This window comes from Ceratotherium simum, chromosome 3 (genome assembly GCF_057802395.1).
Source record: "Ceratotherium simum simum isolate JZ-2026a chromosome 3, ASM5780239v1, whole genome shotgun sequence".
In the NCBI taxonomy this organism is placed as follows: Eukaryota; Metazoa; Chordata; class Mammalia; order Perissodactyla; family Rhinocerotidae; genus Ceratotherium; species Ceratotherium simum.
Genome location: NC_141902.1, coordinates 68,189,723 through 68,213,864, shown reverse-complemented (window position 1 = coordinate 68,213,864; position 24,142 = coordinate 68,189,723). Strand labels below are relative to the sequence as shown.

At 56.7% G+C, this 24,142-nt stretch overlaps 1 protein-coding gene across 2 annotated transcripts in view; it reads right to left on the bottom strand.

Annotated features, from left to right (window-relative positions):
• Positions 1 to 18,909: 18,909 nt before the first annotated feature.
• Positions 18,910 to 24,142, bottom strand: part of LINGO1 (leucine rich repeat and Ig domain containing 1) — a 78,169-nt gene continuing 72,936 nt past the window's right edge. For both annotated transcript variants that reach the window (XM_087428733.1, XM_004421844.3), the window contains one exon: positions 18,910 to 21,441. In XM_087428733.1, the coding sequence (XP_087284859.1) occupies positions 19,585 to 21,429 (1,845 nt within the window). In that variant the 5' untranslated portion in view covers positions 21,430 to 21,441 and the 3' untranslated portion in view covers positions 18,910 to 19,584. The remainder of the gene's footprint in view (positions 21,442 to 24,142) is intronic.

The window sequence follows — 24,142 nt, the reverse complement described above, 5'->3', positions numbered from 1 at the left end:
CGGGAGAGCTCTGAGTCTCTGAGAGAGTAGGAGGCAGGAAAAAAGCAGGATTGAAATTCCATCAGGCATCTGCCAAGGGGCGTCCCCTGCCCCAGGCAAGGGTTGTGCATGATGACACCTCTCATTTCTTAAAGATTCGACAAGGGTGCAGACAGCTTCCCTACTTCCTGCTTCCCTGGAATTACAAGATCTTTGGCCTGAGTGAAATTCCCAGACCTCAGAGCCACCCAGGAGCCCAAGGTCCTAACCAACACTCCCTATGTCCCTCCTGCTTTGTCTTCCTCCCTGGCACTAACCACCTTCAGCTGTTTGGCATATTTCACTCATTTACCTCGTTTATTGTCTGTTTCTCCCTAGACCTGCGCTGTCCAATATAGTGGCCATGTGGCTGTTTGATCACTTGGAATGTGGCTAGTTGAATTGAGATATGCTGTCAGTATAAAATACACACCAGATTTTGAAGACTCAGTATGAAAAAAAGAATGTAGAATATCTCCTTGATTTAAAAATATTGATTACATGTTGAAATGATAATACTATGGATATACTGGCTTAAATAAACTATATTATTAAAACTAATTTCACCTATTTCATGTTACTTTTTTAATATAGCTACTAAAAATTTTAGGGCCGGCCCCATGGCTTAGCAGTTAAGTGCGCGCGCTCCGCTGCTGGCGGCCCAGGTTCAGATCCTGGGCGCGGACTGACGCACCGCTTCTCCGGCCATGCTGAGGCTGCGTCCCACATACAGCAACTAGAAGGATGTGCAGCTATGACATACAACTATCTACTGGGGCTTTGGGGGAAAAAAATAAATAAATAAAATTATTAAAAAAAAAAATAAAAAATAGGGGCCGGCCCGGTGGCGCAAGCGGTTGGGTGCGCGCGCTCCGCTGCGGCGGCCCGGGGTTCGCTGGTTCGGATCCCGGGCGCGCACCGACGCACTGCTTTGGCAAGCCATGCTGTGGCGGCGTCCTATATAAAGTGGAGGAGGATGGGCACGGATGTTAGCCCAGGGCCGTCTTCCTCGGCAAAAAAAGAGGAGGATTGGCGGATGTTAGCACAGGGCTGATCTCCTCACAAAAAAAAATAATAATAAAAAAAAATAAAAAATAAAACTACATATGCCTTTAAAAAAATATATAGCTACTAAAAATTTTAAATTACTCAAGTGACTCACATTATTTTTCAATAGACAGTGTTGCACTAAACCAGGGGTTGGCAAACTATGGCCCAGGGGCCTAATCCAGCCAGCAACCTGTTTTTGTGCAGCCCAGGAACTAAGGATCATTGTTACCTTCTTAAAGGGTTGTAAGAAAACAAAAAGACAAATGTGCGACAGAGGCTGTGCATGCCCCGCGAAGCATAAAATATTTACTGCTAGCCCTTTACATAAAATGTTTACACTAGACTATGAGATTGACAAAGGCAGAAACTTCTGTCAGTTTTGTTCTCCGCTGGGTCCCCAGCGCCTACAGCAGCAGGCGCTCGGCTGGGCACACAGTGGGTATCCAATAAGCATTCGATGAATGAATGAATGAATGAATGAGTGTGTTGCCAAAACTGACATGGCTGCCTTTTGTCCCTACCCTGGGTGCTGCCCCCCAGCAGGCCTGGCTGCCCCAAGAGCAGAGCCGCACCTTTCCCGGGTCCCCCACCACACAGCTGAACCTGGGGCCCAGGCAGGGGGGTGAGGCAGGAAGGACACATGCGGGGCAGTGCGCTGCTTCCTCCCACCCTTGCAGACGCCAAAGCCACCGCTGTCCATTCCTGCCGCCAAGAGCCTTGGGGGTGGGGACAGGATTCACCCACTCCTTGAATCGGACAAATCCGGATTTCTCTAAGGCAGAAAGCTCTTGACAGACAGAGGGAATCAGCCTTGGCCTGGGCAGGCTGGGGTTTGGATTACTTATTCTTCAGCATCCAGGTCTTCTCCAAGGAGTCTGTCAGTGGAAGGCACGGTGACCACAGCCCACAGCACCAGGCCCGGCAGACACCAGGTTCTGCCTGCCCGGCACAGAATTCTGGGGCTTTGACAGATGGGAAATCGGGACTTGGTCATCACGTTTTCATGCTTTAAATAAAAGTGGGTTTGGGGGTCTTGTTTTTGCCTCCTTTGTGCTTAGCTTTTACATCCCTTGCAATAAAATTCCTTCTGACCATGTCCACCTATCCAGCAGGTGCAAGGAGAAAGCAGAAAGGATTTTGATGGTTCTGCCTGGTCCATACACGACCCAGAGAGAAAAAAGAAAGAGATGTGTGGCTTTTTCTGGGTCAGCAGTGATAATGGTGTGAAAGCCCCAAGAGATGCTCAGACCACCCCTGAGGGGGTGGGATTGCCCACGTTGTGGGCAGTATGTTTTCATGGAAAGTGCAGACTTAGAAATCAGACCCATTTCCTAGTGGCGGACATTTCATTTTTCTGGGCCTCAGTTCCCCCTCCGTAGAACGGCTTAGGGTAAGGGTTCCCACGAGGGTCAGAGTGGTGGTTGAGCAGAGTGCCTGGCACTCAGAAGGCCCTCGATAATCGGCAGTTGTAATTGATTATCTTTATTTAGGAGACAATTCCCTCACCGGGGTCCAGAGACCAGAGAGGTCTAGACAGCTCCTACTTGCTTGATGTGGCCGAGAAGGTCTCCAGCCTGCAGAGCCTCAGTACAGGGCATCTTGGAGCCAGGGGAGATGGGGGGCTCACTGAGTACCAGCGCCAGAGCCATTCTCGACTGAAAGCCTCCCTCCCTCCCTCCCACTCACTACCTTTGTCCTGGTTCGGAGCTCCTGGGATGTGGCAGCAAGAGATTGGCAGCTTCTGTGCTTTCCTTCCTTTTCTCCCTCCGCTCCTCGTTTATTTGTTATTTGTTACATGGGCTGTAATTAAGGAGGAAAAATCTGTAAAAATTAAGTGATTCGGAAGGTGCTGAGCAGGGATGGGGTGGAGGCGGAGAAGGGGCTTCGGAGAGGCTCACTGGAGAAAGGGTGCTGGTGGAAGCACCTGGAACTACCTGCTCGCTGCCTCGTCTGGAAACCCAACTGAGGAAAGCACCTACTATGTGCAGGTCCCTGGGTGGTGAGACAGACCTGGGCTCTGGCCTGACTCAGGAGGGTGGTAGCCTCTTGAGGCTAGCACCACACATCTCTTTCTTTTTTCTAGGTGGGAGAGAGACAGCTAAATAGACATCTACACTGCCAATGACAGAGGGAAGCTGGGCTCCTGGGCCAGACCTCTGCTCTCTTCTTGATTTGCTGAGGAACAAGCCCTTCTGGGCAATTCCTCATGAAGAAAGTGGGGCTTCCTTTAAATTTGTCCAAAATGTAACCTCCCTCATCAGTGTTTCCCTTATGGATCGTTCCCTTAGGTAGCCCCAGAGAGAGAGACCACCTCACCCAGTCTGAGGCAAGGGACGGTCAGGGAAGCCTTCCTGGAGGAGGCAACATTGGTACAGGGTTTTGAAGTCTGCTCAGGAGTTTAGCAGTCTGGGTCAGGACTAGGGAGAAAGCAGAGTTGAATTTCTAGTCAGAGGGAACAGCACGTGCAAAGGCTGGAGATAGGATGGTGCTTGGTGTGTGAAAGGAGCAAGAGCACCCTGGTGTGCGTGTGTGTGTGTGTCTGTGTGTGTCTGTGTCTGTGTCTGTGTGGTGGGGGACCAGAGCAGTGGAATGCGCCAGGGCAGGCAGCCTTAAATGCTAGCCTCAGGAGCTTGGGAATCTTGGCCTCTGGGTGATGGAAGCCTTTTGAGGGGGCGCATTTTTGCCCCAATTTATAGGTGAGGGCCCCGAGGCTCAGAGACGTGAAAGCCTTGCCCAAGTTCCCCAGACTGCGGGCTGGGCCTGGAGGGCAGGCGCCGACCTCTGCCTGCCTCTGATAACGGTGTTAATGACTCTAATTCACTTTAGTCCATTAATGAGTCTTTATTGAGCAGAAGCAGGCGCCAGGAGTGCGTGGGTGTGTGGGCGCTCCAGAGCCCTGCCCCCACTGAAGATGGCCATCTGAGCCTCCCTGGACAGCAGTCCGGGAGGCCAAGATATCTCCTCCTGCTCCCTGCCACCACCCTTGGGCTGCAGTGCCCCTAGATGTCCCTCCAGGCCAGTGAAGCCTTCATTCAGAGAATAGAGGGCAGACAAGGAGGTGGGCCGTCACTGGAGCCGCGTGTGACCTAGCCTCAGCACAGTCTCTCTTGGGGGCCAACCTAGGCCTTGGGTATGTGGTAGGGGGTTGTGTGGCAGGACCTCCCCGGCTGATGCAAGCATTCCTTCCCACCTGCAGAAAGGTGCAGAAGCAGCCACAGCAGCAGCCAGAGAAGAAGGGAGTCAGCTCAGCACCCAGAAGCAGCTCCCGGCCAGCTGCCCCCTTCAGCTCCCAGCGTGGGCTGCGTGGGGTAAGGTGGGGCTGTCGCTGGGCTGCTCATAAGAGGCCTAGGAACACAGGCTGACAGGGAGGGTCCTAGAGCACCGGAGGACCCTAGCCGGAAAGTGCCGCCTCAGCTCAGCCTACAATAGGAATGAATAATGCGTATGCATGAGACCTCATGACTATGCATATCAAGAAGAAGCCTAAATGCTCCAAGGGGCTGGCTCAGCTGGACTTGGGACAAGGCAGGGGTCTCTGGCACCTCCACCTCTGTGGCCCTAGGACCCTAGCTTATGTGGCTGACAGCTGTCAAAGCAGCCGGAGTTGGAACCCCAGTTCCTGCCTTGGTTCTGCTCCCGTCTCCCACTGTGACACTGAGCACACCACTCCCTGAGTTAGGCCTCAGCTTTGCCATCTGCACGATGGGGCGAAGACTCTGCTTGAATGCCTCCAGAGGCTGTGCTGAAGGTCAAACCCAGGCAATAGCCATCATGTGAGTGGACTCCCCTGGGAAGTTGAAGAAGGATCTTTAAGAGTCAGGGGTTGCCCCAGACTCTCAGTCGAGGTCCCCAAGATGCAGTGCTGCAATATTAACTTCATTTCACAAACGCGAAACTGTGGCCCAGAAAGGTAGAGAGACTTGACCAAGGTTATACTAGTGAGTTCTAAGCCCTGCGGCCTGGTCCTTTCCCTGGTCGACTTTAGGACCCTGGACAGGGCTACTTCTCCCCAACCTAGGCACCCGTGCTGTCCCCTGTCGCTTCACCAGGGCTTTCTGAGCCATTTGTTTTTATGTCTGTATGGTGAGCAGCCTGCAAGCTGGGCAGGCGTCCGCCTGTGAGTATAAAACTGACAAGAGGCACCGGCGGAGTGTGGAAACTGTCAGCAGAGCAGCCGCCTGTGAAATTAACATGATATCCAAAGCGTCAATGTTTATTTACTGCAAATATCTGGACAGGATGCAAAGCAGGCCTGCAGCTGCCGCCTTGGGGTGAGGGTGCGGGTCACCCCTGCCCACCCCTCCTCACCAGCTCCTAGGCCCTGCAGCAGAATCAGCCGATGCCCTGATTGAGACTCCCACTCTTTTCTTGACGTGCTGAGGAACAAGCTCTTGTGGAGAAAGTGAGGCTTCATCTGAGTTTATCCGAAAGTAACCTCCCTCACGTCCTCAAGTTCCCATGATGTGTCCAGCATCTGGTGCACAAGGATGGGTCCTTGTTCTCCATGGCAGCCCTCCCCCAGCCCCAGCTGATTGGGCCAGGTTGAGGTCACCTGACTAAAACTCATCCAATCAGAGTGTGTCTCGTGGGAATTTGAAATCAGGACACAGAGATTAGGTTCACTGCAGGGAACTGAGATACGAGGTTGTGTGGGCTCCTGGCACGGGCTGCTGTCTTAGAGTGGTCAAGCTGAGCCAAGTGTACGTTGATAGGTGAGGGAGAAGCTCGGTTGGCAGAGATGAGGAGGAGAGTGGAGCAGATATGAGGAGGGGAGAAGAGATGAGAGACCGAGCTCCTGGTAGAGACAGACGTGGACAGATCGTTCTCAGTTTGGGACAAGGAAGCCTGGTATTTCATTCTGCAATTGTGTTTCTCCAAATTGCTCTGTAACCTTACATTCAAAGGGCACTTTTTGGAAAAAGGGCAAAAATCCACTGAAACTGGCCCTAAGACAGAGACTGACCCTGGACTGAGGTGACCAGAAGCAGACCCTCAGATAAAATGTGGAATTAGCTGGGCAGGACTGAAGGGGTAGTCGGTGGCCCATAGCGAAGCCACTAATTATGCTGTGCCCATAGTTGTTGGGACCCAGACCAGGGGCCCACCAAAAGCCAGGCTCAGGAGACCACAGAGAAGAGCAGAATCAGGGACCCTCCCCATAGCTTGCCTCTGCTTCTCCTGCATCCTCTGTGAACTGGAAGCATGGCTCTCAGTAGCTCCCAGGCTCACCTTTCCTGGCCTCAACTCCAGGGAAAAACTGATTCTGGTATTCTCTGGTTCCAAGTTCAAATGTCCTGGGGAAGGGTTCTGGTTAGCTGCACTTGGGGCAGGTGCTTGTTTCTTGTCCACTCGCAGCAGCGAGGAGAGGTGGGTATGGACTGGCTTAGCTCGGGTCAGGTACCCTCCCCTAGTCTGGGCTGTGTCCCGGGCTGTGGGGTCCATAAGAAGATGGCAGTTCTTAGTCACACCACAGGGTCGGGAGGGCACCTTACACAAAGCAGACAGAACAATCAATGTCCATTCTGTTCTTTGAGCACAGAGATCTGGGGCCTCAGGCCTGCTCCCATCACCTACTTCTCTCCAGAGGGGACCCCTTGGCCTCTACTGAGGACAACTGTGCAGTGCTGGCCTCAAAGCTGGTTTCTACTTCCCTCTTTGCTACACGGAAGTTTTCACTGCACTTGGGCTGGTTTCCCCGCATGATTGCACACAAGAGCGTGGATAGTGGCTAACATCATTTAGCCCAGTGTCCCCAACTTGCCTGGTGACAGGATCAGCAGAGTCCCTCCCCAGACGTCGGATTCAGTAGGGCTGGACCAGGCCTGGAAATCAGCATTCTGACCTTGTCTTATTTTGGGGCTGGCTTGGGAATCATCGATTTAGGCCATGGAGGGCGAACCTCTCACCTGGCTCGAAACGAGACCAAACTAGAGGGAAAGAGGACACTGGCAGTGTGGACTTGGCCACCAGGAAGTCTTCAGTGGTGGTCTGTACCTTGGCTGCACATTAGAATCACCTGGGGACTCTTGAAAATCCTGTGACCAGGCAGCACCCCAGATCGCTGAAGTCAGAATCTCTGGAGGTGGGAGTTAGGTAGTGGCATTGTTTAAAGCTCCCTTGGTGATTCCAGTGTGCAGCCAGGGTTGAGAACCACTGGTCTAGGGAAAGCCCCTATTTTCACTCCACTCACACTCCCACTTTAAGAGCCCACCCCTCCCACAGCCTGGAAGAGGTGGCTCCTCTATCTTCTGGCCCTGCCTCAGCTGACTGGACCAAGGGTGGGCACCTGACCTAGCCTGGTCCATCACAGTTTCTCTCGGGAATTTGGAATTGAACATGGAGGCTGAGTGAGTTGCCGTGGGAGCTGAGGCTGCCTTCTTAAGGTAGCTGTGCTCTCAGGCACCCCCTGATTGGGTAGCAGAGGAAGCCGCTCCCTCTGCAGAGAGGGACAGGTGACCTGAACCACTGTGCAGCCAGAGCTGAGCCAAGAGAAGAGAGAGGAGGCTTCCTGTGATGCGCTTCCCTGAGGCTATATCCTTACAGAAACCCCCTTGTTGGAGAACATCTTTAAACAGGCTTCTGTTCCTTGCAGTCAAATCACTTTGGATACAGACAGCACTGAAATCCAAAAGTTACTCCTTCCCAAGAGCCCCACACACCCCCCCCCCGCAGCCTCCAGTGATCTGCCCTGGGGGGCCCCGCAAAGGACAGCGCCTATTGGGCACATCCCGCAAGCCAGGCCCTTTCCACGGGCATTGTGTCCAAGCTTCCCAACGACCCTGTAAGGTGGGAATGATTATCCGTTTTTCTGAGAAGTGCGGCATTGTGCCCCAGGGCGCCTGGCTGATTAGTGTGGAACAGAGACATAAACCGGGATGTGCCAAATCACTTCCAGTGGATCTCTCCGGAAGCCAATTATGCAAAGCAGGGCAGAGTGGAGGTCCTGCTGTGATAAGGGGGTGAGGGGCTGTGGCTTGCCCTCCCTCCAGAGTGGGGACAGGGCCTGGGGGAGGCAGAGACCATTCAAAGAGAGAGATCCTGCAGGAGAGCCGCAGGCCCAGAGACCCTACACAGGGCATGCTCAGAAGCTGAGAGCTATGATTACTCTCCTCATCATTGTCGTTGTCGTCAAACAGGCTACAGAGCCAAATCCCGTGTGATTTCCCACAACGCCTGGTACTTACATTTCTGATCGCAATTTTAAATGTGTATTATCTGAGTGATTGGCTGGCTGGAGTCTGTCTCCCCCACCAGACTTAAAGCTCCCCAAGGGCAGGAACTTTCCCAGTCTTGCTGCTCATAATAACTGCAGAGTAGGCGCTCAATGAACACGTGGGAGGGAGGGAGTTCTCAAGAGCAAGAATTATTACTCCATTTCATAGATGGGGAAACTGGAATCCAGGGAGGGGAAACCAATTGGACAGGGTCAGACAGGGAGGAACAGCTGAGCTGGGCACCCCCCGACCCAGAGTAGGGAGCAAGGGAAGCCCAGGAAGACAAAGCAGAGGTGAGATTTCAGGATGGCTGCAGGCAGAAGTGATCCTGGATGACTACGTAACTACAAATTGAGTGGGGGATGAGAAAGTAGTGAGAAGACTCTGAACAAAGCCCCTTCCCGCGATGAGACCTCTCTCTCCAGCGGGGAAGATCCTCTCCTTCCAGGGGTAGCGGGTGGAGTGAACAGTGGCAGCTCCCTACAAGGCTGAGAACCAGAGGCCCGTCCCAGAGTGAGCAGTAGGGGGGTCACGAGCTGGAGGGTGGGAGAGGTCTGGAGAACCTCACTATAGGCCTCTTAGGAATCATGCCTGCTTTTACTGTTCCTGAAGAGAGAGAGATATCAGCTTGTCCGTCCAACAGGATAAAAGACAATTAAGATTGGTTGTGACCACGGACTCCTAATTTCTACCCTGATGGGACAAGTCTCCCGCTTGGACAGGGCACCTGGTGTTGGAACAGGTCTGGCTGTGTGTCAGGGACAAATTCTCCATTGCTCGCCACCTGTGAGTCTCCTGGTCCAGGGCCCATGCTTGTTCTGAATGTTCTGAATGAAGGCTGGGCCCAGAAGCTGTGGGGGAAGGTGGCATTATGTATAATGCGGAGTCCATAAGAATAACAATAGTAGAAGCAAACATTTATTGGTCATTTGCTCTGTGCCAGACACTGTTCTAAGTGCTTTGCAGGCATAATCTAATTTAATCCTCACAAGTTACACGGGCAATTTGCCCAAAGTCACACAGCGGGTAGGCAGCAGAGCCAGGATTTAGACCCAGGTCGTCTGGCTCCAGATCCCACGCTCTTACTGGGCCCCTCTGACCCGCCTCCCCTTCTTGATTTGCTCTGTGTTTCCCTGTGATTCAAACATTCAAGGTCTGGTCCTGCCTAGGCCCATTGTTGGCAGGCTCCAAACTGGGGCATTAATTCAGAACTGGAGGGGCAGGGGCGGTCCTAGTGAGGAAAGGGAAGTGACCTATACCAGGCGCTGAAGGTTGCCAGAAAGAAAGACGGTGAGCACGTGTGTATGGGTGTGTGGTGGGGAGAGGAGGGGAGGCGCCTGAGGGGAAGGAGCTGGGACATTTGAGGGAAAGAAAGGAGGCCAATGCAAGCTCTTTAGAAGCCTCTGGAGAGAGACCAGACTGGATCATAAAGGCTCCCTGGAGCCTTTGAGCCAGGTCCTCTCACAGACCTCGCGGGGTCTGCCACACAAGGCACCTTTGGCCAGGATTCTCGCCTTCCTTGGCACATCCAGGGGGCCCAGTGTCAGTGGGATTCATTTCGGGCTCAATATCTGGTCGCCTCTGCGGCACCCCTATCACTCCTACCCTCAGCCTAGCCCTGCCTTCTAACCCTAGAAGGACGAGAACCGACGGGGGCACGAGGGTCCGGAGCGAGGGCAGGGTTCCCTTGGCCACGCCCCCCGGCCCCGCCCAGCCCTCAGCCAGGCAGCTCGGCTGGTCGCCTAGGAGACAGCGCCCGGCGCGCTCTCATTGGCGGGCCGCGGCTCCGCGGGTGCCAGCAGGCTGCGGGCTCGGGCCTGCGTGTCCACGTGTGTGCGCGGGCTCACGTGTGTGTGGAGGGTGCGTGAGCACTGAGCACAGGGCCGGCCTGGGCGCGCTGTGACCCCAGGAAGGAGGGGGGCCGCGGAATGGGAGGCGGGCGTGGACCTCTGGGAGGAGCTAGATGGCGGAGCTCGGTTGGGCGTGGCTCAGGCAGGGTGCACTGGAGGCGTGTGTCCATACCTCTGCGTGCTGCGGAGAGGGCTGTTTTGTGAGGCTGTGCTTTAGTGTGAACGCACGGGTGAGAGTGTCGAGTGTCGTGTACCAAATGCGAACAGCTGTTATCTGTACCAATGTGTACACGGAGGGTGTTTGCTTGCATGAGTGCATAAAAAGGTTTGTGTGGACACATAAATTGCTGCGTGCCTGTGTGGGAGAATGTGTGAGGCTGTGTAAATGTGAACTCTTCCGTGTGCACATGTGTGCCCGCTGGAGTAGGTGTGTGTGTGTACGCATATGAGCAAAGAGGTGTGCATATTCGTGTGCACACTCTGCCTCTACCTCTGCTCCCACACTTCAAATCTTTCCTCCTTAGACTCTGAGATGTGTCCCTCTCATACTCAAGTGCCCACCATAGCTCCGCATAGCCCAGATGGTGCTCTACAGAACACCTGCCTCAGCTTCCCCAGCCCCCACCCACGCACATCCGCCCTCCTTCCCACAGGAGCACCGAGAGCCAACAGGAGGAGGGCTTCTGTCCCTGCTGCAGGGATGAAGCCTTCAAAGCAGATTTTCCTCCTCTTGAGCCAGGGGAACTGGAGCTGAAGGCCCCAGGGACTCTTGAAAAGCTGGCACCTGCCTTTGATCTCCCCTACCTGCTCTCTCTACATGAATGGTACCTTCTCTTAGCCTCCTGCTGCCTGTGGGACACTGGCTCCACAGCTATGGGGTGCTTGCCAGGTGTTATTCCCTCATCTACCTCCCCACTCCATCCTCCTCTTCCTACAAGTGTGTTTGGGAAGGTTTCTTTTGTGGGGGAGGGCTGGGGGCCAGCTGGAGGGCCCATCACAGGCTGCCCTGGCCTCTCCAGCTCTTGGCCTCACCACAGAACAATCCTCCCATCTACCCGACACTTCCAGCAGCCCCTTCTGCCTCTGGGCAACTGCAGGGGCCCATCAACCTTGCAGTGTCCCTGTCCCTTCCAGCTGCTCTGCAGGAGAAAGGCAACAGCTGTTCTCCTGGCTCCTGGCCAGCCAGGTGCGGGCCAGTGGTCAGGCAGTCCTCCTCCGCACTTCTGGCTGCAGGGCCTCCCACCAGTCCTGCTTCCCTGCTGGCGACCCCCCTGGACTCACCATGGGTCAGAGGATCTTGTCCTACTCCTCATGGGCCGTCCTGCCTAGCTGAGCTCTTGGAGCCCTTCTGGTCCAACCCCAGCTGTAGAGAGGGACAATGAGGCAGAGGGGCAGGAGCTCGCCCCAACTGGCAGAAGATTGGCAGGTTCCCTGAGGATGACACAGGAAGACTCCAGAAAGGTGACCTCCGGGGTGTGTGTGTGGAGGGGGCTGCTCTGATGGCTGGGCCTCTGGGGGCTTTGGCTGTCCTGGCTCCAGAGTGAGCAGCACCTGAGGAAGGTTGGGGGGAATGGGCAAGAGGTGGCCTGAGGTAGCCAGGGCCAGGGCAGGTAGATGGGCCTCTGTTCCAGTGACTGCACAGTTGGGGGATGTATGGGCCCAGGCACAGGGCTGGGCAGTAAATGTCGTTGTGCAAGAGAGGCTGTAACTCTGCCTCACTTCAGCAGCAGTGTGGGGGCTGGGAAGTGATGCAGAGGACACTTGAGGTCTGGGGTGAACCTTGAAGCGGGGAGGGAGTGGGGAGACCCAGGCCTGAGAGAAGGGGTCGGCCCAGAAATGGTCAGGGACTGGTGCAAGGTCACACAATGAAGTGTCGCCACCTCCCGGTGCAGGCTCTGCTGGACAGAGCCCAGGAGAGACAGACGCCCTGACCCAGCTCTGGGTGCTGCTGAGGGGCAGCCGCACACCCCCTCCCACCCAGGTCTGCTCCCTGTGCCCTTGGAGTGTGCTGAAAGAGGCTCAGGCTGGCAGGTGATGGAGAGGACAAGGCTTTACTGTGCCTGTGTCTCTCTTTACGACGGCATATTTTTTAACAAGCTATGTAAATGTCTACTAGTCAGAGAGCAAAGTCAAGGCCTCCAGCTGCCCCCCTCCTCCGGAGCTGGGTGTCCCCCTGGGGCCAGCCTGGCCTTGTGTTTCCCCCGGGAAGGCTTTCTGGCCACTGACCACAGTGGTTGCCTCTCTGTCACCACTGCCCGCCCCCACCACCGCCCTTCAGCTGAGTCAGAGCTGGTGCTACTACTGACTCACTCATTTTGTGACCTTGGACCTGTCACTTCCCCTCTCTGAATCTCAGCTTCCTCATCTGCCAAATGGGAGCACACAGTGAGCATTTTGTGCTTTCCGAGGTGCCATGACTTAGCTGTGCAACCTTGCACAATGGCTCAGCCTCTCTGAGACTTGTGTTTCTCATCATCAAAACAGGGAGACGGGGGCCAGCCCGGTGGTGCAGTGGTTAAGTTCGCGTGCTCCACTTCAGTGGCCCAGGGTTCACAGGTTCGGATCCTGGGCGCAGACCTATGCACTGCTTGTTAAGCCATGCTGAGGCAGCGTCCCATATAAAGTAGAGGAAGATGGACAAGGATGTTAGCCCAGTGCCAATCTTCCTCAGCAAAAAGAGGAGGATTGGCAGTAGATGTTAGCTCAGGGCTAATCTTCCTCGCCGAAAAAACAAAAACAAAACAAAACAGGGAGACAGTCATGCTGATCGCCACCCTTGGGCTGAGCTCTGGACGCTGGGAACCAGGAGGGGTGGATCACGGGGAGGGCCCACTGGTGCTTTCTCTTTCCTCCGCCTCCAGCTTCCTCGTCCTCCTCTGTTCCTCCGGAGCATCCTGCTGCTCCATCCTCAGGATTGGCCGTCTCCATGGTGGCGTGTCTCAGCCCAGACTGGGAGTGAGGGGGTGGGGGACAGGGGTGGGTAGTGAGGGGTAGAGGGAGAGCCAGGCCCTGATCCTGCTGGGGTCACATCCAGGGCATGGGTTGGCATGAGGGCTGGGGTGTGAAGGAACTGGGAGAGGAGGGGGCTGGGGCTGAAACACTGGGGCATCCCTCAGTCTCCATGGCCCCCAAAGGCCCCAGCCTTGCCTTCCCAGACACCAGCAGTCACCTGGCATGATGACAGGGCCTGGGCTGGGGATGCAGGATGAGCCATAATAGGTTTACGGGGAGGCTGTAAATCCCTTTACAGGCTGAGCAATCAGCTCTCTCGGGCAGGCAGAGCCAGGGCCACGCTGCATGGCCACTGTTCTCAGACTCCTGCCCGGCAGCTCCCAGGGGCCTGCCAAGTACCAGGGCCAGATTGCCAGGTCCTCAGGACAGGCTGCGGGCCTCGTGTATCATGCTCTGATCTCCGGGCCCCACAGAGATGCCAGGTGGGCTGGGAGCCAGGAGGGGGGACTCACTGGCAGAAGCTTTGATCACGACTCCCACCTGTGCACTCACTCGCCCGTGCCACAGCACACTCTCCACCTCAACTCGTCCCACCCCAAGGGAAGGAGCCGTGGGAGATGATGTGGCTGTGCCCACTTCACAGATGAGAAGCCTGAGTCTGGAGTGGTTCAAAGTAAAGAGACCAGTCTGGTGCTTTTTCTGCCATGAAGGACAGGTGCCCTGAGTGTGAATCCTGACTTCATCACCCACCTGGCGGTGAGCCCCTGGCAGTCACTGCTCCTGCCTCAGCCTCAGTGTTCACATCCAAAAGGGAGCATAATAGAACTCCTTATGGCAGGATTAGATAAGAGAATGTCAATAAAGTGTCTGGCTGGGTGCCTGGCACAGCCCTTGATAAACAGTAGCTATTATTATTATTGCTCTATTACCCCAGTGCCCCCTGCCTCCTGCTTCTGCTCAAAAGGACACTGCACCAGGGGCTGCAAACTTGGGTTCAAGTCCTGGCTCTTTACTTACCAGCTGTAGATCCATTGGTAGGCCAGTCACCATCACTCGCTAAGTCCCCTACTCCTGGGTCAACTGTAGAGGCCTGTGTACCAATGAGTGGTTCCTAAAAGAAAAAGGGCACCGCAGAGGTCCCTGTGGGGGGTCACTTCCAAAGGTGGCTGCAGCGACTCTCACATCCTGCATGCCCTTTTGCTGTGTGACTTTGTGGCTCCTCCCACCAAGAGCTGGGGTCTGTCCTCCCTCCCCTTGAATCTAGGGAAGCCTGTGACTCGTCTTGAGCAATAGAATGCAATGAACATGAAGACGGGGTCTCCTGGCCTACAAAGACTTCCTTCCTCAAGAGACCCGGCAGCTTCTGTTTTCCCCGTCTTGGAGCACTGTGCCACCATAAAGAAGTCCAGCTAGTCTGCTGGAGAGACCATGCAGACAGAGAAATCAGCTCCCTCCAGGCCTGCCAGCCTCCCCAGTGAGGTGATGGACATGGCCGGAAGCCACCTTGGACCTCTCTGCTCCAGTCAAGTCTCCCCAGTCGACACCGTGAAGAGCAGAGATGAGCTGTCCTTACCAAGCCTTCCCAAGTTGCAAAACTAAGAACAAATAAATGGCTGTTGTTGTTTTAAACCACTAAGTTTTGGGGTGGTTGTCATGCAGCAGTGGATAACTGATATAGGCCCTAAGCCCTTTCTGTGCCATCTTCTCCCAAATTTGGCTTGCATGAGGCTAAGCTCCTTGGCCTTGGCTAATTGGACAAGGGGATGAGCACCTGACTTAGAGGCAGCCCATCCATTGGCTGAGAGTTGGCCAATCAGATCCTTTTCCTCTGGAGAACATGAATGAAGATATCAGCGATCCTAGCAAACCAGACTGTGAAGGAGGCTGGAGTTGGGGCTTGGAAGGAGAGCGGGGGTGGGGGTGGGGGGATGACTTTCAGCCCTGTGCAGGCTGTCATGTCATCAGAGGACACCAAATTGGGGAGAGAAGCAGGAAAGGTGATAGACCATAGAACCAGGTTCCGTGAAGTCCCCAATAAATCACTTAACTTCAGCTGGTCTGTGCTGTCCCCATTCGTTGTACCTCATGAACCCTCACTTCAGGCCCTGAAAGGCTCAAAGTCCCCCAGGACTCCCAATACCAGCCAGGGCTCTACACTGCTCCTCTGACCCCTTCTCCCTTGTTCCCTGTGACCTCCATCCCCCCAACACATACAGGCTGTGGCCTTGTCCTCCAGGGCTCCAGGGCACGGCCACTCTCTCTGTCCTGGGCAGACAGGGTGATGGCCTGGAGTCTGCTCCTGTCCTCCCCACACAGCCCTGAGGCCTTCAGTGGCGAATCAGAGGGCATAACCAAGCATGGTGTCCGCCCCAACCCCATTGGAGTCCAGCTGTTTCGGATCCCCATTGTGTTTTCCCATACAGTCCCTTTCCCTCCTAGTTCCTGAGGTCAACCACCACCCCCTGCTTGTCCATAATGATGTCATGCTAATAATAGCAGTCATTATTGCACACCAAACAGGTGCCACATCTGAGATGGGATTTGGACCAGGGTCTGCCTGACTCCAAAGTTCATGCCCCATCCACCACTCTGCTGTGTGACTCTGGGTAGGTTACTTCCCCTCTCAGAGCCTCAGATTCTTACTTGTGAGGAATAAACCAGGGGGCTCCTGGTACTTGCTGCTCCAATACTCACCCTCCTGGGTGCCATCCCTGGCCGAGGCACTTGTCCAGAGTAGGCCCCCAGTCTTATCACCTTTTGTCTTGAAGGCAGGTTGTCTTGTGGAGGAGCAGGCCTGGAGGCCGCCTCTGGTCTTGGTCTCCTGGAAAGCAGGCCAGACTCTCAGGCTTCAGCATCCTGCCTTTCCCCCAGTGGCTTGGACCCAGGCTGAAAGGTGAGCGGAGCAGCCAGCTCCCCACAGGGCTTGAGGGGCAGGACATCCTGACTCCACAGCCCCAGTGGGTCTGAGGCAGACTGGGGCCACCGGGACGGCATGGACTGTGGGTGGCCCAGGAAGGCTTTGGCCACCCAGACCACCTCTGGGTTCAGGCCCCAGCAGTGCGTGTGCCAGGGAGTGGGGGCATCTGCTCCTCCTCTTTCCTCATCAGAGGCTGTCGGGCCATGGAGAAAGTCCCCAGCCTGACTTCCCAGACTATTCCCCCTGAATTCTGGCAGGGCTCTTAGCAGTTGAGTTCATTACTGTCTTCTGCAGATGGGGGTCCCACAGCTGGGAAGGGGCAGTACTAAAACCTGGGCTGCCTGGCTCCCAGTCCCCAGGCTCCTTTGCATGGGCCAACCCAGCCCCCTGACCCTGAGCACTCACATCCCCAGAACTGACTCTCTTCCTCATCTGAAAACAACCTCACAAGTTTCTTGTGTCCTTGAGTTTCCTCCCAGTAGCCAGGAATAAATTGGCCCCTTGAACCCCCCTGCTCTTACCCAAATCTTGTGAAGCCCCAGGGACCCAGGCATCCCAGAGGGGTTCAGTAACCATCCCGTGGCTGCCGCCCGTGGAGGACAGCGCTGACCACGGCATCCAGGGCTGGGCAATGGAGAGACTGTGCTCTTCTCTCTCTGGAGATAGGCAGGCCTGTTGGGTTCTTGAAGCCTCATGTGATACCACTAGCCTCTTGTTGTGCACAGGCTGCCCCAATGCCCAAAGACTCCTCTCCTGCCCCTATGCTCCCCAAAGTGGTCTCCTGCCAGGTGGGGATCCCCAGGCCTGGCTCTGAGAAGCCCCAAGTTAGGATTAGAAGTCTGAGGCTCCAAGAGTCTTGAACTTCCAGGCTCTGGTCCCGTCACTTTAAAGCTGTTTGACTTTGGGTAAGCTACCACCCTCTCTGGTCCTCAGTCTCTGCATCTGTACCACAGTTGGACTCAACAGCAATCATCACCAGCACCATTGGTAGAGGGCTTTCTGAGTGCCAGGCACTTCACCAACCAGCGAATACACCTGTGCTCCTTCATTTAACCTCCTAACAACCAAAAGTAGTAAGATCATCTTTATGTTACAGATGAAGACAGAGGCTCAGGGGGGTTAAGTAACAATCACAAACAGCTAGTAAGTGCTAGAACAGGACCTCAGAGCCTTATAGTCACTAATCTGGGCTGCTCCCCAGGCACCATCAACCTTTTCCACAGCAACATTCCAGGATCATGTGAGGAGAGGATCCTGTTTCCTCCAGGGGATAAAACCATGGTTCAGAGGGCTTGAGGCTTCCGCAGAACTAGGGACAGTCCTGGGTGGGGGTGAGAGGTGTGGGCGAGGACATTCTAGCCCAGCTGTTGGCTACACACCACACCAGCCAGCAGCCGGAGCACAGCGGGCCTTGGGCACATCTGTGGACTGAATGATGAATGAGTGAGTGACCCAGTGCCAACTCCACATCAGACTGCTCACCGTGCCATCCCACCAGAAGCTCGGTTTAGAAGGTGCTAGACACGCAGCTCCCTAGTTCATGTCAGCACGCTGAGGGGTGAGCCCCAGGAAGAGCCCTGATTGGAGGAGCTGCGTTCTGGAAGTTTCTTGTTGCTGAGGGCTGACTTCCCTACTGCTCCTCCCTCAAGTTCAGCCAAGTCTGTGCCCATGGGTTCCTGCATCACTGGATTCCCCGTAGCCTGGGTGTTAATGGGCAGCAGGGTCAGCCTGGGCCCACCATGGGGCCTAATCCAAGGAGCCTCGAGGAGGAGGAGGAAACCTGGAGGGAGAAGCCAGGCCTCCCTGACCCTGGTGCCCTCGCTGCCTGACAGAGATGAGCACGCGGTCTGCTGGCCCAGCTCCTGTCCCTGTTCTCGAGCCAGGGCCCTCGGATTCGGGGAAAGTTACAAGTGACCTGTCTTCGCACGTCTGTCATCCGGGGCATCCCTTTCCAGGGTTGAGTTTTGAGCATCTAGGTTTGGCGTGAATGGGCGGGGCCGGGGGCTACTGTCTGATCCTCCTGGTCAGCCCACGTGCAGGTGGATCCTAGCCCCCAAACCAAAACCCTTCAAAGCCCAAGGGAGGCTCAGAGTATGGCCTGGTGGAAGATGGGCACAGCTGGGGTGGTGACCTGGCTCTGGGTAGTCCAAAAGGGCGGCCCCAGAACCACCTCCCTGGCCCCAAAGACTAGGCCTCTACATGGGAAGAGGCATACAGTAGGCACTCAATAAATGCTTGTGGAAAGAAGGCTTGGAGAGAGCTGGTGTTCCCAACCCCTGGATAGGTCCAGGCCAAAGCTGCAGGGGGCTTCTGCCTGGGGGGACCCCAGACCAGAGATGGCAGAAGCTATGATGCTCATGGCCTCAGGACTCCCCTGTGGGTCTAGAGCCCTGTCCATCCAGCCAATGGTTTTGGCCACCGCCCAGGCCACTGTCCCGGGAGAAGCCTCTGGAAGTCCCTGGAGCTGGCCCTCCCTGGTATGCCCCCACCCCTAACCCCATGGAGATCCCTTCAGGAGACCTGTCCCCAACAGTGAGAGAATAATGACCATAATGAGAACAGTCACCCACACGTGTGCACAGCGCTTTACAGGTTACAAAGTGTTTCACATACATCATCTCATCAATTCCTCACAACAGCCCTGTGAGGTAGGCAGGGCAGGGAGTAAGGTTTCCATTTGTACAGACGTGGAGACTGAGGCCCAGAGAGGGGCAATGACCTGTTCGAGGCCACACAGCAAGTCAGCGGCAGAGCTGGGACCAGAAGTTAGGCCTTAGTCCCGCCCCTGGCCCCTGGCTCTCTCCTTTGACTGTGCTGTCCTCCAGGAGAACCCCAGCCCCTGTCCAGAGTCTCAGCCACACCCTAGCCAGGCCCCCCAACCCCTGGCAGTACTGCTGCCTGGCAGCTCTGCAGACAGCCCCCACCCCATCGGGCAGCCTTGTCCCCTCCACCCGCTCCCTGCAAACAGCCAGCCCAGAGCTGGGCCCACACCTGGCACCCCGCCTGCTCTGGGCGGCTGCCCCCGCAGGGTGGGCACATGGGTGGGGCTGGAACCTCCTTTCCTGTTTTCCTGAGTGATCCCTCCCTGCAAGGGAAGAGAAGAGAAAGGAGGAAGAGGAGGAGGAGGAGGAGAAAAACAAGAAACCGAGTTGGAAGAGGGCCCTGGAGCAATCAGGACGTCAAAAGTTTGCATTCCCACTAGCTAGAGGACATAGTTTTTTTCTCTTTTTATTATTTCAAGTTTTCATAAAAATCCATACTTATTGAAACCCAAGTTACAGAGGAAGTTCGTAACTCTTTTTATTGAATTATTCACTGTGCTGCGTGTCGGCTAGTCAGCTTCCGACTCCAGTCTGGCAATGTGTGCCCCTGTGCAGGTGGGGTCCCCAGGCCTGGACTTCTAGGTCCTGGTAGGAAGAGGGCAGGCGGTGAGGGCCGGTGGGGCCAGCAGGGGACAGGGGTGGGAGGGAGAAAAAGAGTGTGTGTGGAGGGGCAGGAGGTGGGAAGGACCAGGGAGCGAGCCAATGGCGGCAGGCCCCTCCCCTGCCCGGCGCGCCCAGGGGTCCCTGACCCCGCCCTGACCTCATATCATCTTCATGTTGAACTTGCGGGGCGCGTCGGCGGAGGTGATGCCTGCGTCCGACTTGCGGGGCACGTACTCGATCTCAATGTTGTGCTTCGTGTTGCCTTTGCCCCGGCTCCAGAGAAACAGCAGCACCAGGCAGAAGAGGACGACACCCAGGAAAGAGATGAAGCCCATGGTGGTGGCGATGATGAGGGTCTTGATGTCAAAGGGGAAAGGCACGGTGGCACGGGTGCTGTTGGCCTCTCCCTCGCCCGGCTGGTTGGAGATGAAGGCAAAGGTCTTGTTGGGCTGATGGGGCCAGTCGGGCGAGTAGCTGCGCACATGCAGGTGGGCGGGCATGGAGTCGTTGCCGCCCGCGTTGGCTGCGATGCACAGGTACGTGCCGTTGTCCTGTACCTGGGCATAGCGCACCTCCAGCGTGCCATCGGGGAAGACCGTGAGCCGCCCGTTGCTCTTGGCCGAGACCAGGTGCTTGCGGGGCGAGAGCCAGAGGATGGCGGGCGGCGGGTCGCCATCCGCCCGGCACACGAACTGCACCGTATGGCCCTCATCCACAAACACCTGCTGGGCCTTGCGGTCCCGGATGCGGGCACGGCGGCAGGTGAAGTAGTTGGGCAGGAGCACATCGGGGAAGTCCTTGAACTCCTTGCCCTGGACGAACTCGGGCGTGGCACACGTGGGCTGCTGCCGGTTGAAGTTGAGCCGCCAGCGGCGCCGGAACACCCACAGGAGCCGGCAGTCGCAGGCCAGCGGGTTGGAGTCCAGGATGAGTGTCTCCAGGTTGCCCACTGAGTGGAAGGCCGACTCCTCCAGCGTGGTCAGCTGGTTGCCGGAGACGTTGAGCACGCGCAGGTAGTTGAGGCCGCGGAAGGCATAGGGCTCCACCACGGCCAGCTGCCCACCCACCAGCTGGATCTCCTGCAGCCGGAGCAGCTCATGCAACATGGAGCCCTCAATGGTGCTGATGGGGTTGTAGGAGAGGTTGAGGAAGCGCAGATAGACCAGGTGGCGCACGGCCAGGTAGGGCACGGCCGTCAGATTGCAGTGTGTGATGGACAGGGAGGTCAGGTTGAGGCCATAGAGGCAGTTGGGTGTCATGGTGTCCAAGTAGGGCCAGTGGGAGATCTCCAAGACCTTGAGGCGGTACAACCTCTTGAAGGAATAGTCCCGGATGGCGTTGATGTTGAGGTGCCGGAGCCTCAGGACGATGAGGCCGTGCAGGTGGGACAGCGCCTCGGTGGGGATGGAGGTCAGGTTGCATTTCTCCAGCGTCAGCTGCTCCAGGCTGTTGAGGCCGCTGAAGGCTCGGTGGGAGATGTAGACGAGGTCGTTGTCGCCGACCTCCAGTGATTTGAGGTTGTACAGGTCCTGGAACATGTAGTCCAGCAGGATGACGATCTTGTTCTCGCTGATGTCCAGCTTGGTCAGGTTGCTGAGGCCGGTGAAGACGCCCAGGGGGATGAGCTTCAGACGGTTGCTGCGGAGCCCCAGCGTCCGGAGGTTGAAGAGGTTGTTGAAGGCACCGGGCTCCACGGCGCTCACGATGTTCTCATTGAGCTCCAGCTCCTCCAGGTGCGGGAAGCTGGCAAACTCGTCCTGGTTGAGCGTTTTGATGCGGTTCTTGCCCAGGTCCAGCAGGCGGGTCTCCGTGGGGATGCCCTCGGGCACCGCCACAAAGCGCTTGCGGTGGCAGAGCACAGCGCGGTCCTGGGCGGAGCACTCGCAGCGGGGTGGGCAGCCCGTGGCCGAGCCTGACAGCACCGAGCCCAGCACCAGCAGGAGGATGGGCTGCCAGCAGGCCAGGAGGGGGCTGGGCATGCTCCTCGCGCCCCCCGCCAGCATCCTCTCACTCACCTGCAGCCGGAAGCAAGCATAGGACAGAGCGGGCAGTTAGAGGACAGTGTTTGGCTGGACCCCACCCTGAGCCCTCTGTGCCCCCTTGCCCTCCTGGCCCCTCAGGATGTCCCTGACACAGACAGAGAGGCGGGGGTCCACACTGGCATATGACACCTGCCTCAGACCCCACAGTAAAGTCCACATGCCCAGGCCAGAGGGCATTCTGCCACCCCACGCTGCTTCCTCCTTGCCCCTGACCTGCCCAGAACCCTCCTGAAGGATGGAGGGGGTTCATGGAAGGGGCGGAGTCACTTCAGAAGAGCCTGTTACTGACATCCTAGGCTGCGTCCACCTCCTTCACCTTTTACGTTTTATACCTTACCACATACCCTGAGCCTCAGTTTCCCTTGGTGCTCACCAGGGATAAAGCCAGACCTGCTGAGCTGCCTTCGGGGCTCACAGAGGGGATCAAATGGGCTCAAAGGCTGAGGCCTCCAGGAACAGCCAGCAGAGGAGCATGTCTGGTCCCCAGCCTGCCGGGCAAGGGCTTCTGAGGCTGCTGAGGGCCCCTCTCGCAGCCTTTAGCCTGAGCCTCCCCAGGCACAGACACCACGGTCCCCTCCCTGCCAACACCGCGGTTGAGCCCGCAGCCCAAGTCCTGGGCTATCAGCAAACCCGGTGGTACCTGTTAGGGTTACGAATCTGCTCCCCGACAGGGTTTCTAGATCAGGGGAGGGCAACCCACCCAGAAAGCTGGACCCAGTGCCAATGCCTCCCTGTGGAATCTCTCTGACTCTTGCCTTCCTCTGGGTCCCCATGGTGACCCACCCAGGCTCCTGAGCTCAGGGCTCAGGGAACGAGTATTCCAGGTTCCTGGCCTTGGCTTCTGCAGTTCTTTCCTCCTGGAGTGCCCCTTCCCCTGCCTGTTGAAATCCCATCTTCAGGGCCTAATTTAATGTCCGCTGCTCCAAGAAGCCTTTTCTGATCCCCAGAAGGAAGTGTGCTCCCCTCCAAAGACCCCCAGCCTTCATCCGCCTGTCTCTCGGGGTTCCAATCACTCTCCTCCTAGTACCGGAGGGAGGAGCAGTCCGACTCGCACAGCCCAGGGTGGCATGGGCAGCCTGGAAGAGCCAGTCCACATCACGACACTGAGGACGTGAGGCTTGTCACAGCCGGGCGCTGGGGAACATGCAGGACTCGGGGGGTGATGACACGGGAGACGGTGCCAGGAGGGGGGCCCAGCTTGGGTATGGGCTGCAGGTGGAGTGAACGGGGTGTGCGGGAGCTAGCCCCCCCATTACTGTCTCCTGGTCCACGTTCAGAGGCCACTTGCTCCCACTTGTGCCCAGACAGCCTCCCCATCTCCTCCTTCCGCCCCTGTTCCATCCCTGTTCCACCCCACGGGAAACTGGCCCGGCAGGGTTATTAGGGTGCTGGGAAGGCCAGTCTGGACTCCTCCAAACTTCTGGGGCTGGACCAGATAGTCTCTGGGGGCTGAGCTGCAGCCCTCCCGCTGCTGGTGGGGCAAAGATCCATCCATGCTCCCCCATCCCAGCTGGTACCCTTGGGGCTCTGCTGCCTATCCACACAGTCCACTCTCATAGCCCCGAGGGGCACTCACCGCAGTAAGGGGAGGCCCAAGGTGCGAGGGTCCCGCCTCTCTGCCCCAGCTCAGGCCCTCCTCCCACCCCTCCGACCCCCTCCCCACACCTGCACACAGCCTCTGCTTCTTGTCATTCACACTTCAACCCTTAAGGCAACTTGGGGCTCGGAGAGATTGTGACTGCCAAGGACACCCAGCCAGCAGAGGAGGCAGATTCCGGACTGGAGCTCTGGTCTGTCAGACTCCAACGATGCCACACACTTTCCAATGCTCCGCCGGTCTCCCAGGACTGACAGGCACTCCCTGGTTGTCGATCGACTAAGTGACTGATTAACCAGAGAGGGCTCTGGGTGTCACTGACATGTTATGGAATCTGCAAGGTTTTGTTATCCCCAAGGGCTTTGTCCACTGCCCTCCCCTCAGCCCCTCTCATCCTCTCTCCAGACTCTTCTGTGGTTCGGCCTCCCCCGCCCCACCCCCACAGGCCATTTTCACAGTCACACATGCTCCAGTGACCCACCAGAAAAGCAAACATCCTGACAGGCGATCAATAAGTAATTGGGCCAGCAGCTGGGGCCAGCGCGGGGCTGAGGCTGGGGACCTGGGAGGTAAATAGGACTTTTAGCACCCGGCTCGGGGCTGGGCTGGCGGGTGGGGCGGGGACTGCTAGAGAGGGGCTGAGGAATGAGGGGGGTGGCGAGGGCACAGGCCACACTGAGATGTTGGTAAGACCCTCACACAGACACAAATTTGGCATTCGAAGCCTCCACCCCCTTGCCTCAACTTACCCTTCTACCTCCTCTCCCTCCACTCCCCCCACTCAAGCCACCAGGTATCCCCACCTTGTCCTGCACATTCCTGCCTCTAAGCCATCTCCTATTGGAGAACTCTCCCAGCCTCCTGCCCCAGCAGCCTTTGGGACCTGCCAGCCCAAAGGCCACCTCTTCCATGAAGCCATCCTTGACCTACTCAGTTCAGAAATCATCTCTTGGGGCTGGCCTGGTGGCACAAGCGGTTAAGTGTGCGCGTTCCGCTGTGGCAGTCCGGGGTTCGCTGGTTCAGATGCCAGGCACGCACCGACGCACTGCCTGTAGAGCCATGCTGTGGCGGCGTCCC